A 14,710-nucleotide genomic window follows, 5' to 3' on the forward strand; every position below is an offset into this window, starting at 1 on the left:
GGCTGGTTTGGGCTGGCTGAAACCAACAAGCGAACAGGGTGATTTACTTAAGCATTTAAATAATCTTTTCATTCCATGCTGTCAATCGGAACGCCATGGAAACGGAAAACAAATGCCACTGTAAGTACATTGTCCTTGTCCTTTCTTTCAAATAAATAATCCTACGACAATCAGGTGTCGACTTTGCAAAGCTGTTTTGATAAAAAAAAAACTTTGCAAAGCTGTCTCCAATCTGATTATGGGGACACACCATGCAACGGCCTGTTCATCTTCGCAACGTTGACCAAGAAATATGTGCATTTCTATTTTCGGTCTAGTGTATTTGTTTTTTTAACATAAAGCTTGTACGTAGGAGTTTAGCCAGTTTTGTATTGATATATTTAGAGGCCTAGGCCAAAAAAGAATGTACAAAACTAAAAAGTGAGTACTGATAAGAAATAAAAGAAGAAAAATACCTCAGATTTTGTTCCTTCCATATGATGATGTCCCATCATATTAGGATAAGAATGATCTATAAAGCCCTTAAGATATATCGGCTGTGAGCCGGTGTTTGCTTATTTATGTTTTAGAAGATTATGGAAAGCTATTGCTGAAGCAACTGTGCTATTATTGAAGCCACATGTCGATAAAAAAAAGTAATATGTTTATTTACGATATAAATATTTATACTCTTTTAAACTTAATTTGATTAAACTTAAAAAGGTTTAACTTAGAAAAGCTTATGTGCCAACCTTGGTAACACTACCCATGACAATAAAACCCAAGGCCTTCACTTTCCAGTTTCCAACGTTTTTCTCACCATGCGCTGAGCCACCGCCACCGGCTCTGCCCTGCTCATTCGCCGGATCAGCCCCCCCAATCTCTCACACGCCCCCCCTCCCCTTTTTTTCTCCCCGGATTTGGGTGCCTAGACAAAACCCTACCTTCGGTCGTCTCCTCCCTACTCCAGCCGACCTCCACCTCTGTTCTTTCCCGAGCTCAATCTCGGTTGGCCTCAACCATGCCATCCCTAGATGGCTAGCTCTAGAACATCCACAAGCTCCGGCCACTGCCACACCCACGCCCGATCAATGAGATGTGGAAGGGGAAAAAGGGAAAACGATATGTAAATGATGAACATATTCCACATGCCATAAGAAAGTAGAGACCCTGATTTAGAATCCTTGATGGCGTTGAACCAAGAAAAATGGCTCTCCAAAAGTAGAGGAGCCTTCGAGTATTAGAAAAAATAAAAGCCCTGACTTAAGAGCTCTTGGTTCCTGTAAGAGTTGTTTGGTACTAACCGCCAATTCAACTTTGTAAGATGCACATTACATCAAGAACGGCAGATAACGTCTTTAAAAATATCTGTACGACAGCCTCGCCATTCAGATACCACCATATGAACAAAATTTCCCTGGATACAAACACAAGTCCACAAGTCCATACAGAACTTCCGGACCAGATCATTCAATGCAGCGATCATCCAAAAGATGTAAGCAGGGCATGATCAACTAACATTGATCATTGTCTTGTTCAACCAAGTAAAAGTACCACATCATATATAGGAGTTCAAAATTGAGACTTTTCTTTTTGAGTAACAGAATTGCAAGTTCAGCTAAAATAACTTGAGTTCTCTCTCTATTTCATACTAGAGCAGCTGAGAAACTGCAATCTTAAACTTTTGGCATGTCAATTTGGACGACTTCAGACCCTGAAATTAAATAAGCACACCATGAAATACTTGTCAGCAGTAGTATAAGAACTAAAAGAGGAAAACTAGAAATAACTGCACACTATTTTCACAAAATTGCATCTCCAATTTAAATTTCACAATCACTTGAATATTGCCTCTTAGCTTAGAACTCATTTCCTTGAGAAAGAAGTATCAAGTAAAATCACATAATATCACACAAAAAGTGAACAAAACAATCACTTCCTGGAAAGTATGTGGTAGCTTCAATACATGCTAATGCCACCTTAGCATGTGGTAGCTTCAAGAACTCACACAAAAAGTTTGATCAAGAACAATGTTACATGGATACGCATGCCCAAAGAAATTTTGCAGTGTCAATTCATGCTCGACACAGGGCAACACGTATCAGACACGCCAGAGCAGTACCGGAGGCAAACAGGTTTCTTTGGAGGATGGCCAACCACTGAGCACGGAGGATGAAAAGTGGAGAAGGGCTGAAGAGTCAGACAGCGTTAAAGATGATAAGAACCGCAGGTCCTCAGCCTTGCCCTTCCAGTCCGCTAAGTTAGCAACATCTGATTCCTAGGGAAATTAAGAGCACCATTGAAGATGAGAAGGGCAGGGGCAATCAATTTTCTAGTCCCAGATGCAAGGGGATGGCGGCAGCAGCTCTGCGATGGGCACAAGAGATCAGAGATGTAGTCTTGGCAATAAGAGGAGGGAGCGGTGGCAGCTACTAGATGTGTCCCTGGGAGGCGTAGTGAAGGTTAGGGCAAGATTTGTTTAGGTGGACTGAGTAGGCCTGTAAAAGGCAACCCAATAGCATATATCTTTCTTTATTCCCTCTCCTGTTCTTTTTTCTCTCCTTTTTAAACTTGTGATGCATTTGCCCATATGGATTAGTTAAACGTGACACGATAATAAAAGATTGCACACAAGATTGTGTAAATGAATTTATTTTCTTTTCTAATTAACAATCATAATAATTACTATATTAGACAAACCCCAAATCCTATTTTCTAGAGTTCGCCGGATTGGGCATCTGCACCCAAATCTGGACACTGACACCCTCACTCGCACTGGCACCTCCAGGGAACACTGGTCAGAGCATCAATAACAAAAAGAAGTCATAGCTTCATGATATTCTATTGCTAAATTTCAAGTTCATACTAGATACTGGAAAGTACCTTAGCATACCTAAGCAAAAATATTAGCTAGAAAGTATATAACTCAAGGGAATACACTGATGGCCATAATCCTCCAAGTCCACATTATATGTTAAAAATCTGATGCACTTTTTGCACACAATGATATATTTATTTGGTTTGAGCTTGCATGAGGTAATAATTAATAACAAGTGATACCCACAGTACACGCAACATCAAATCATCCAAGTTTTTGAACTTCATGCTCCCCAACAAATTTATTTTTTACTCCTCAACACCCCATTTATAAATCATACAGATCTCCTACGGATCCAAAATGGCTACCACAAATAGGAAAAGTCAACAATCTCATTTTAACTATTTCACTGCCTGTCACTCAAGTTATTCAGTTTTTAAGTGGTAGCATTTTCTCTAGTTCTAGAATCTAGATCATACTAAATAGTGATAAAAATACTATCAAAACTAAAAAGGTAAAATCATCCATTCAGGATAGCATCCTGATAGTTGCTACAGTTTTTCTTTTAACCTCACATGACGGTTGAAAAGGCACATGTTTCATAGAATCACTGAATTCTGTAATCCAAAATTCAGAAAATGTTTCCTAACATTATTTTTCTGAATGTAGGATTATAAATTCAGTTTTCGAAGTGGTATCTCATTGCCCTCAGAAAGTTAAAACTAGTGTGACCTGAAAGAGTGTGGATAATATATAAGAGGACTCGGTATACATGTTCTACTTAAAGTGCTGAACCACAGATTGACATAATACAACTTAGAAACTTTGAGACAGCTGATTGGGGAAATATACAAGAGACCACAGATTGTTACTCATAGCTCTGTAGTCTTTATCTTTCTAATATTAGAAAGTTAGAATAGCATTGAATTTTCAGGTAACTTTGATACCATTTGAATTCACACCGTTACCATTTCTATCATCTATTCCATACCGTTAGCAACAAAGCACTCTAAGAAATTTAATTTACTCACTGTCATAAGCTCAATTTTATAATAAGTAAATGTCACTGAAGCCTCACAAGGGGTCCGCAAGCGGTATCAATATGGAACAGCCAATCATTGGGCACCAGATTGGACTGTGTCCCAAGTCCCAACCCAGATGCCACCACCATGACATTGAATGAAATTGCCAAGCCATAATAGTTGAAACTGTGCAGAAATAGGGTTCATATCCTGGTTAACGTAATCCAAACATGTTGCTTTTAGTGTATCTTTTTTCCCCTGAATATTAAGAAAACAAATGTTTAACTATCTTTGAATTATGAAAATATAACCTTTTAGTGTATCTCATAATTACTATCCTGCTACAGACAAATAGCACTGTATGCTTGGCGTTAAAAGGCTTCAGTTGAGGCATGTGACCAAAAGTAGCACATTTGAATCTTTATATGCACACTGCATCCTCTTGATAAAAGAATCTTTCAAACTCCATGAGTTTTGGCATCCTCATCGCGCATCTCAAATCTTTAAGGCCCCGTTCGTTTATTTCGGAACGGGCCGTTCCGGGGCGTTGCTCCGGGTGGAACGGAGCCGCCTGGAGTATTGTGGCCAGGATCGAAACCTGGTCCGGCCACTGCCGAACGAGCCCTAAAAGAACTTTGATGTAACAATAACATTGTTTGTTCAGGCAAAACAAATATTGCACGCCATATGAGTAGAACTGAGCCTTGGAGAGCATGGGACAAACAGCCTCTTCTAAGGAATACACTGATCCCAAATAAACACAATTGACATACAACTATGAGCATCTAAGAAAGATGCTACAACTACCCATACGCATGATCGCACACATGTCTCCACAAGGATACAGCCACCAGCACAAGAAAGATACTACAAAGTAACAGAATTCTCAAAAACAAAGCATTGTAGGGCATAGCATGTACACATGCTAATGCATATGATTTTTAAAGATGGAATGAAAGAACAGAAAGAAATGGAGAGCTCAAATCAAGGGTAAGGAATGGAATCCAATTCTAAAATCAGTTCTCTGTCCAGTTTGCTAGGACAGAAACCTAACCCAGGAAACACAAGAAAACACAACGCTAAAAAATTCACTGGATATCAATGCATCATCAAATATTTTTTTTGGTCAATAGTGTACCGGATACTACAATTATTTTTTAACAATGCATGCTAACTGCCAAGCAAATTACTTCAAGTAATTGGAGATAAAGAAATCAGTTTCATATGGAGATGCTCCACACCATTTATCTAAATGCTGGATTATCATCAACCCAAGTTTGTTTTTGGATTTTCAAGCCAGTACATCTTTTGCTTAAAACACATGTATGAATTACTCAATTATGAACCTAAGACAAAATCATTTATACTCAGGGTCACCCCGATGCTAACGCAACAATCGCAACCAATATGCCAACTACAGAATTGGAAAAAGGTGGGATGTTATTCCATACCTCTGAAACCAAAGGGAAGAAGCATCCATCTCACTCAGGCAAGAATTTCACCTCCAGCTGCTTGGGAAGAAAGTATGAATGCTATAGCCGGTCTTCCAGTTATCCAAGTAGATCACCTTCCTAACAGCCCACCACCCGATCGCCATGACAGCGAGCAGCGCAAACCGCTGCGTCTGCAAGCTCTCCACCTTTACCAACAAGTGTGTCACCCCAGCGATCATGAGACCGACTAGTGTGTACAAGAACCCGACAGCAAACCCCTCAGCCCCCAGCTGCATCCCTGACCCCTGGTAGAAGAACACGAGCTTGTTGGGATCCGCGCGGTCGGTGAGGAACATGGGCGTGTGCCTAATAATCCCGTACATGCCCCCAGAGACGCTGAAGAAGTAGACGAAGAGCGCCCCAGCCATCCAGACACGGCGGTCATGCAGCAGGGTCTCCCCATCGATGATCCTCTTGATCATGAAGGGGATGGAGATGAGGAAGAGGATGCCAAGCAGGATGATCTGGTTGCGGGAGAGGAACGGCGGGCGGACGATGGGCCCGACCTCGAGGCCCGTGCGGGACTCGATAAACTCGGCCATGGAGTCGGCGAGGCGCGCGAAGTGGGACTGGTCCATCTGCTCGGATCCCGACAGGATGGCGTGCTCGGGGCGGATGAGGCGGACATGGGGCAGCGAGTTGACGCCGAACTGGTGGAAGGAGTGCTGCGACTCGGCGAACTCGATGTCGGCGAAGAAGAGGTCGCCGGAATCGGGGTTGTGGGCGAGGAAGGAGGCAGAGAGGAGCGCGAACTCGGTGCGGAGCTGAGGCAGGTGGAGGTCGGGCTTTGAGTGGAGCGAAGCGGCGTCGAAGAAGACGAGCACGGAGTACGAGCGGCGCGCGGAGGGGGCGGAGAGGAAACGGGTGACGGAGGTGTCGGTGAGGTGGATCACGCCGGACGGGGACCGCTCGCGGAGGGACTGGAGCTCCGAGACAAGGTCATCGGCTCCGGCGGGTGCGCCGCCGAGGAGTACGAGGGGAAGGAGGAGCAGCAGCAGCAGCAGGTGGCGGTGCGGTGGAGGCGCCATGGCGGATGGGCAGATCTGGAGGGCAGGAGGCCGGCGGGTCCGTGGGTTTAGACTTGCGTTGAGGCAACGGACAAAGGTGGAAGAGAAGACAGAAGACTCGCTAATGGGCTACTAATGGGCTGAATCCTAGCTAAGAAACAAGTACCTGGGCCGCTTACTTGGTTCAATCTTCAATGAATCGCACTAAGAGGATGGGAAAAAGTTTATTCGTTCAAAAAAAAAAATCCAATTCACCTCAACTAATCATTGAATTTGAAAGACTCCCTCAAACTTAATACTCCTTAAGTTCTGAATTATAAGTTGCTTTGACTCTATTTGGTTTATCCATTTTACTTTGTATCTAGACATATTATTTATCTAGATGCATAGCAAAATGGATGTACCAAAAAAGTCAAAGCGACTTATAACTTGAACAGAGAGTAGTTAATACCGAACAAGAACAACGGACACATTTCAACTTTTAAAACCGGACAAAATATCCCCTGACTATTTTAAAGTGGTTTCTTAGGCGATTTGCTGACGTGGCAGTGGGACCGATCCATCATTTGGTCCTTCTCCTTTCTCTTATATAAAAATACACAAAACTTTTTTATGAAGTTGCATTAATACACACTTTATATCAAAGTTGTAGAGGTCGTCACGATCTACAACTTTGTTGTTGATACTTTTTAATTTAATATATTTTAGAGGCTCAAATATTTGTTTAAGTTAACATATTTTAAAGCATTAAAATTCAATTTTTTGAAATTTTCAAATAACCTCGGATGTGACACAGTCTATACCAAAGTTATAGTTCAAAGTAAGATCAACAACTTTGTAGTTGATAATTTGTTTATCTCAGATCGTTTAGAGGCACAAGTATTCGTTTTAAGTTCTCTAATTTTAAAATTCATTTTTTTAAATTTTTTCAAATGATCTTAGATGTTGATGTGATCAACAATAAAGTTGTAGCTCTCATCTCAATATGTTCTACAACTTTGTAGATTTTTTATTTTTTATATGTCTTGTGTTGACTGGTCAAAACCGCTGCCGCATCAGCTAAAACAGTGTGGGGTGGTCCAACAAATGGTTTTACGTATTTAGGGACCCACAATACACGGTTTTGCGTTCGTGGATGAAACCTGAGCTGTGACAATAATTCAAAGGGATAAGAAAGATTTTTTTTCCTCCGACTAAAAGAAAGAGCATGGCCAATTGGATTTTTTAGTCGGAGGAGAGAATTGAAAAAGAAAGGCTTCAACAACCGTTGCCATAAACACTGACTGCAAGAGTTCAGGAGCCAGAGCTGCTGAGAACCCTTCCAAAGTGGCTTTAAGTCGAAGACGGCATAACATTAATTTAATTTCAAACAATGACTAACGTCGAGTAAAGAGAGTCAGCTTCCCTCCTCTAATATCCGAGATCTCTTTTCACGCCTTGATTTGATATCGTCATGGCCCAGGGTAGTGACAAATTTATGCTGGTATAAAAAAGTAAAGAAACCCCGAAACTCATCTGTTACTATTTTGAGCAGTGATGCCACTGAACAGGGATGAAGTGATTTGCGAGTAAAATCAGTGCCCGCCGTGGCTGAACCGGTTTCAGTGTAATCATATCGATGTATCTTCTGCCGAACATGCAAACACAAACATAACCAGCCGAAAAATGTTCTAAGAATACAAACATCACAATGGTAGATGGGAACAGTCATGAAAATCAGCTATTTTTATACACATGACACTGATACTGATCATAGACACCAGACATGCAGTCCATGTAGTGCGAGAAGGAGAAGGAATCAGATAATATACTCAGTTGAACCTCTCACCTCACAAAATGCTCTATACTGATAATCTACTTTACGATGCCCTCATTAAATATACAAGTATATATGTGACCACCGGTATCAATCTACCTATTAGACCCTTTTTTTTTGCGGGGATTCTACTAGGATGTAAGGTAGTCTTATCAACCACCTTAAAACGCTTAATATGAAGTCACTCACAAAAGTTTATGAAGAACACATTGTAAGATAGCTAAAATCTGTTGCCCGTAAAATTTCTGGATGTGAAAAATAAAAATCCTGAAAAGACTCCCTAATCATTAAAAGAAAAGTAATGATAAATGTAGCATCACTTAAAGAGCAGCAAGAATATTGTGATCATTAGCTAGCTACCCAAGAAATACAGGAGCCTCAAAAGAGGATTCACGGTGGACATGAAGATAAGCAGCTCTCCAGAAGCAAGAGAGCATCCCATATTCTGCTGACTTCATTCCTACAGAGCAATGAGATAGACATCTATTACACCACTGCTGCAAAAGTTTAAGCCAATCTAGCAACCAGAAATTTTTTCATCTATTCCGTCATTTACATGATACATTCTCAGGCATGCTGTATCAACGATACATCCACTGAGGGTTGTTTATCTCTAGGAGACGGCCAAAAGTTGCCAGTGCATCATAATATTTGCGGATCTTGAGATATCCTCTTATCGCAGAAACATCAGATTCTCTGAATTTGGCCTTTTCTATAATTAGTTCAATAGCACTAATAAGATAATCATCCATGCCCAGATTCAATAAACCTTCAGCTAGCATACGGAAGGATGAAAACTCAGGCATGAAACCCTTATTCACCATCTCCACCAAGAAATCAAAAGCTTCTTTGATAGGCCCTCCACCACGACAGAGACTACGGAAAACAATCTTATATGTTAGGGCATCAGGAGGCTCACCCACCTCAGTCATTTCCCTGAAAAGATTAAGGGCGTCTCTTAAATTATTCCGTCTAAACAAAGACTGTATGACAGGGTTGTAAGCTTTTGGAGTAGGCCTAATCCCTTTAATTCGCATGCCTCTTAAAAGCTTCAAAGCAACCTGAGTCCTACCAGCCTTGCATAGACCGTTAATGAGTGTTCCATATGTGACAACATCAATTTCAAATCCATTTGCTGTCATAGTTTCTAAAATATCAGCTGCTTTCTTGATGTTCCCCTGCTTGCAATAATGTGTTAGAATAGAGTTATAAGTGATATTATTGGGTTGTAATCCTTCCTTCACCATTTGTTCAATAAGTTCTGTTGCGTCATCAATCCTCTTGGCCTTGCACAAGCCATCAATAAGCGTATTAAATGTGACAGCACTCCTTGAAATACCCTGTGCATCCATTTGATCAAAAACCTCCTCAGCTTCTTCTATTCTCATTTTCTTGCATAACGCATCAATTATTGTGTTATATGTCACTGTACTCCGAGGGCAACCATTGGATTCCATCTCCTTCAGCAAATCCAAAGCATTTACAAGCTTCCCCATTGAGCAAAGGTGATCAATCAAAATGTTGTATGTAACTTCATCAGGGGTGCATCCACTGATCTTCATCTCCTCAAACAACCGAATGCCAAGATGAGGATCTCCTACCTTGCAAAGGGCATTGATCAAAATATTGAAAGTATAGACATCCGGAGAAAGCCCCTTCACAGTTAGCTCACGCGCAAGGTCCAATGCTTCCTCAAGACGATTCTGTGAGGACAGAGAAACAATGAGAGTGTTGAATGTTGTGGTGTCAGGCAAACAACCCCTATCCACCATCTGATTTACAATTCCTTTAGCCTCATCAAGCTCTCCATTTTTACTGAGGCAGTTGATAACAGTATTGTAGGTGAAAACATCAGGGTCATGGCCCTCCTGAAGCATCAGATCCATGACTTTCAAGGCATGGCTGACATGTCCATTCTGGCACAGCCCGTGAACAAAAGTATTATATGTGACCTGATCAGGTTCAAATCCATCAGCAATCTCTTGCTGTATGTAGCCAAGCGCATCCTCCACTCTCCCCATCTTGCAGTAGCCATTAATCAGAACATTAACAGTTACCCCTGTTGGTGAGTATCCAGCTTCCATCATCTTCGCCTTCACCCTCAGAGCCGCTTCAATGCTTCCCTCCTCAATAAAGCCTTGCATCAAGGTGGTGAATGTGGTCTCATCAGGCGCCAAACCAAGGCTCGACATCTCCTCCAGCATCAAGACCGCGGTCCTGACCTGATGCGCCCGGCACAGCGCCTTGATGAGCGTGTTGAGTGTCGCAACATCAGGCTGAATCCCCCGACCAGCCATCTCGTTGTAGACCGACTCCAGGAGCTTCATCTTGCTCCCCTCGACAAGGACATTGAGGAGGTGGTTGTACACCGCCGTGTCCGCCTGAACCCCAAAGATATCTAGCCGGGTCAGAACTAGGTCGACGGCGTCGTCGAACCGCCGCAGCCGCGCGTAGCTCTCCACGAAAGACCGCACCACGCCAACCCTGACCTGGTGCCCCTCCCGCCGCATCTCCCGGACAAGCCCCTCCATGAGGTCGAACGCGCCGGCGGAGCCGAGCTTCTGGATGATCTCCTCGTACACGGCGGAGCTCGGGGCGAAGTCCTCCTGCGCGAGCGCCGAGTTCAGCACCCGGAGCGCCGCCTCGGGGTCCGCCTGCTCGCGCAGGGCGGCGAGGAGCCGGTCTTGGTCGGAGATGGCGTACACCCGGAGGGGCGCCGGACGGGGCCGACGCCGCCGAGGCCGAGGCCGCAGCGCAGGTGGCCCGGCATGGCACGGGCACGGGCACGCAGCCGCCGCTGCCGGTGCTGGCGAAGCGCGGGAGTAGGAGGCTAGGTACGACGCAGCGGCCATTGTGACAATGTCTCAAGCATTTGGTGCGCGTTCTGGGCTGCAAGGGATGGTGAGCTCAGAGGCCGGTGGTGCAAATGAAGCAAATGGGTCGTGGGGATTGTTGGGACCTTGGGTCTTGGGAGCAGCTGAGAAGAAGGCGGGTCGAGGCAAAGAAGATGAACAAATGGAAGCTTCCACTTCCAGCAGCAGGGCGCTGGGCCGCTGGCGAACAGAACACGGAAAGGGAAGAGGAAGCAGTGCGGCACCGTGACTGCGAGGAAGCCGAAGGGATAGGGTACAAGGCTTTTTCGCGCGTATACCCCCTGTTTTTTGTGTTTTCTTTTATCAGTACAGAACTGGATCATCAGAGATTCAGAGTTCATCTGTTCTGAACCTTAGTGGCACTATTAAAGATGGCAACGGGTACCCGATACCCGAAACCCAACGGGTATTTGCTCCATTATGGGACGGGGATGGGATGATATCTATACCTGCGGGGATCTAAATGGGTAAGAATCTATCCCCAACGGGGATGGCAGGTATGGGGACGTTCTCTGTATACCCGTCCCCGTTATCCGCTGGGGAACCCGCTGTGCTACAATATATGTGTATATGTATATGATATATGAAATAGGCCAAGTTAACATATGATGGGCCAAGCCCAGTTAGGCTCATATAAAAGGGATGCTAACCCTAATTTACACAGAACTCTCCCATCCCTATCTCTTTCAGTCGCCGCACCCGCACTGCTCCCGTAGCCCAACTCCGTATTCGTGTCGCCCTCGGCCTCGCCCCTCTCACTTTCCCATCGCCCTCGCCGCTCTCCAGTCTCCACTTCACTACGACACTGCTTGGCTGCTCATGGAGTGCGGACCTGGCTGTCGTCGTCGCTCGCCGCCATAGACGTTGCCCGGTGAAGCTCTTCTTCCTCCTTGACGAATTAACCCGTCATTTGCAGTGTTCCTCTATTGACCCCGTCCCTCCTCATGGGACGCTGCCGCTACTGAACCACCACCGCCGCCAGATCCGGTCATCATCGACCTCCTACTGTCAGATCCGGTCGTCACAAACGAAGCTGCAGCCGCATCCAAGGAGTTGGTGGATGCTCCATCTGCACCTGCAACCGAGAAGAAGAAAGCTCCCCCTGCACCTGCTGCTGAGAAGAAAAAAGGCCCCCCGCCATTGTCGACCAAAGCCACCTTCATAGCTGGTGACCCCAAGCGGCTTCCCCGACCACCACAGGCGAAAGGTTCTGACCCCAAGCGTCGCTGCTTGAAGATATCCGCAGCCGAGAAGCCTGGCCACAAAAATTTTAATTCTCCAGGGTCCAGTACTCAGATCTGAAGCTTTTAAACTTGATGATGATGAATATTGTTTGTCTTATTATTATGTGCAAGTTTAGTGGTATAAGTTACCAATTTAGTGTTTTGTAGTAGCTTATGTTTGAACTGGTGTTACCAATTCAGTAGATCTGAAGTTCAAGAGGGACTTCAGGTAATTGTTCTGGACTAAAAACATTCCATTTCTGCTTTTTTGCTTCATTGTTTCAAGATTGCCTACTTAACTACTCATTTCTCATGCTTATGCAGGAGCTGAAACTATGAATCCATCGCTCCAACCTTCACTGGATGCTTCCCTTCGGCAGGATCAACAATCAAGCTGGCGTGCAATTGCAAGTGCATTTTTGTTATGTGCTCACACAACCCAACCACTAACTATTTATGTAATAGTCTGGTTTGTAATGTGTAATAACACTACGGTATTGTGTTGCTGCTTAGAACTTGATGCCTACTGGCTGCTACTATGACTGAGTGACTAAGCCTTTGGGCTAACTATGTCTGTATTTTGGTGTCGAATTGTTGATGCCTTGATGGGATGGAACATGGTCAGTGGATGTGTAATATGTTAGGCTACTAGACATTGAACTTGTTATCAATCAGTTAAGACCTTATGCTGCATACTTGTATTCTCTGAATCTCTATTTATTTTGCATTTATTAAACTGGAAGTGTTGTCCCACTAGACATTTTGTTGTGTAATTGTGGCATGTAATATTGATTATACACGGGTGTGTGCGCGGGTACGGGTACCCGGCGGGTATGAAATCCCCGGTCGGGGATGGGGACGGGGAAAATCTATCCCCGCGAGCGGGAACGGGGACGGGGACGGGATAGATTTTATATCGCGGGGATGAGAACGTTCTGCCAATAACCGTTGGGGACGTACCCGTTGCCATCTCTTTCTTTTGCATTGGATTTCATATATGCAGGCCCGTGCATAGAAGTGTCCCTAATTGCAGTTGCAGGGTTCAGTTATGCTTACACGTCTTCTCAATCTTGATCATGATGGCCCTCGACCATTTTAGCATTTCTGAAATCATCTCTCTACTGAATTGAAGATAGAGCTTAGAATGAAAAAAAAACATTTTGTTCACTGATAAACAATATGTTCTCTGATGGAAAAAAACTATGCATATGCTATAATCTGTACTTCGTTGCATTTGTGTATGGTACTAAGCATCTCAACCTGCTTCCACCATATGTGCCATGCTTTGTTGCTAAAGTGCACTGCATGTTTGTAGTGGTTAATCGTTAGTTAACTGTGCAAGAGTTACATGAATTAAAGAAACATTGAGCTGAATAACCAGCCTTTTTGTTCTGAGGTATAATGGCAATGCAGAATTGTGGCTTTGGTAATTGTTGAGTTGAATTTTCCTTTCAAACTTCCATACAAAGACACATAGCCTCTCTTTTAAGCATTTTTGACGAAATATATATGTGCTCTATTGGAAAACTCGGTTTTTGGTTGTTTGTTTGCTGAAAAAAAATATTTTTGAGACAAATGAGATTCCATGCAAGAGAGAAGATCTAGAACTGAATCCTGTGAGATGAATCTCTTTTTTTTGTCCAACATCTCATAATTGCAAGAAATTTTTATTATTCGAAGGAACACCTTAACTCATCATGTACTATATGCAAAGTATAATTATGTCAAGCAAAATGATTTTTTTGACTCTACATCGATTCACTTCCAAGTTGAAGACTAAATCAATTTACCCTTTTTTAAGTAGAAAAATTAGTTTCATATTAACAAACGACCTTCCGAAAATATACCATCCAAATCGTCCGTCACCTAAAATATCACCGACTATCACCGAGGCCACCCGTTGGCTTGAATCCGTGTCTAGAGGCACATTTCTTCCCCCATTTCAGAGAAACAGAGGAAAAAGTTTACGTAAGCCCCTGACATATTGAGGGTGGTCTAAGTAACCCCATGAACTATAAAACCAGATATTGTACATATTAAACTTTGTAAAAACGGACAAATAACCCTGGGTGGTTTTGCTAGGTGGTTTTACATATGTGGCGCTCCACGGTGGCTGTCTTTTGATGACGCGGCCTCTAGGGCTCCTAGCAGCGTCGCTCTCTCTCTCTTTGAACCCCTCTGGCGCTCTCTCTCTCTGTTTGAGTCTGCCGTCGCCATGGCCGGACCTCTAAGCTCGCGCCATTGCCACCTTTCACCGCATGCATGCCAGGAGCCGCCCGTATGGCGTCCCCGGGGGCTGCTACCTGCGCGTTTGCCACGGGAGCTCGAACTCGTCTTCATGTACGTTCCCGGTTGCGCACGCTGCCACTTCCCTCACCATCACCACAGCTGCGTCCGCCTCGATCTCCTCTGTCACTCGCGCACGCTCGGCGAGCCCGTTCACGCCGGGGGCACTAGCCCTGCCGCCTACCCCGCCATC

At 44.0% G+C, this 14,710-nt stretch overlaps 2 protein-coding genes across 2 annotated transcripts; both read right to left on the reverse strand.

Annotated features, from left to right (window-relative positions):
- Positions 1–1,338: 1,338 nt before the first annotated feature.
- Positions 1,339–6,411, reverse strand: LOC136483566 (probable dolichyl-diphosphooligosaccharide--protein glycosyltransferase subunit 3). The gene is made up of 2 exons (XM_066480684.1): positions 5,271–6,411; positions 1,339–1,693 (listed from the first exon to the last, which is right to left on the reverse strand). Exon 1 carries the CDS (start codon positions 6,338–6,340, stop codon positions 5,318–5,320), a length of 1,023 nt encoding a protein of 340 aa, XP_066336781.1. The 5' UTR covers positions 6,341–6,411; the 3' UTR covers positions 1,339–1,693; positions 5,271–5,317.
- A 2,160-nt stretch (positions 6,412–8,571) lies between these two features.
- LOC136483576 (pentatricopeptide repeat-containing protein At3g53700, chloroplastic-like) lies at positions 8,572–11,227 on the reverse strand. The gene has a single exon (XM_066480693.1). The coding sequence runs from the start codon at positions 10,985–10,987 to the stop codon at positions 8,717–8,719; it is 2,271 nt and encodes a 756-aa protein (XP_066336790.1). The 5' UTR covers positions 10,988–11,227; the 3' UTR covers positions 8,572–8,716.
- Positions 11,228–14,710: the final 3,483 nt, after the last annotated feature.

The sequence above is a fragment of the Miscanthus floridulus genome, chromosome 1, assembly GCF_019320115.1.
Source record: "Miscanthus floridulus cultivar M001 chromosome 1, ASM1932011v1, whole genome shotgun sequence".
Lineage (NCBI taxonomy): Eukaryota > Viridiplantae > Streptophyta > Magnoliopsida > Poales > Poaceae > Miscanthus > Miscanthus floridulus.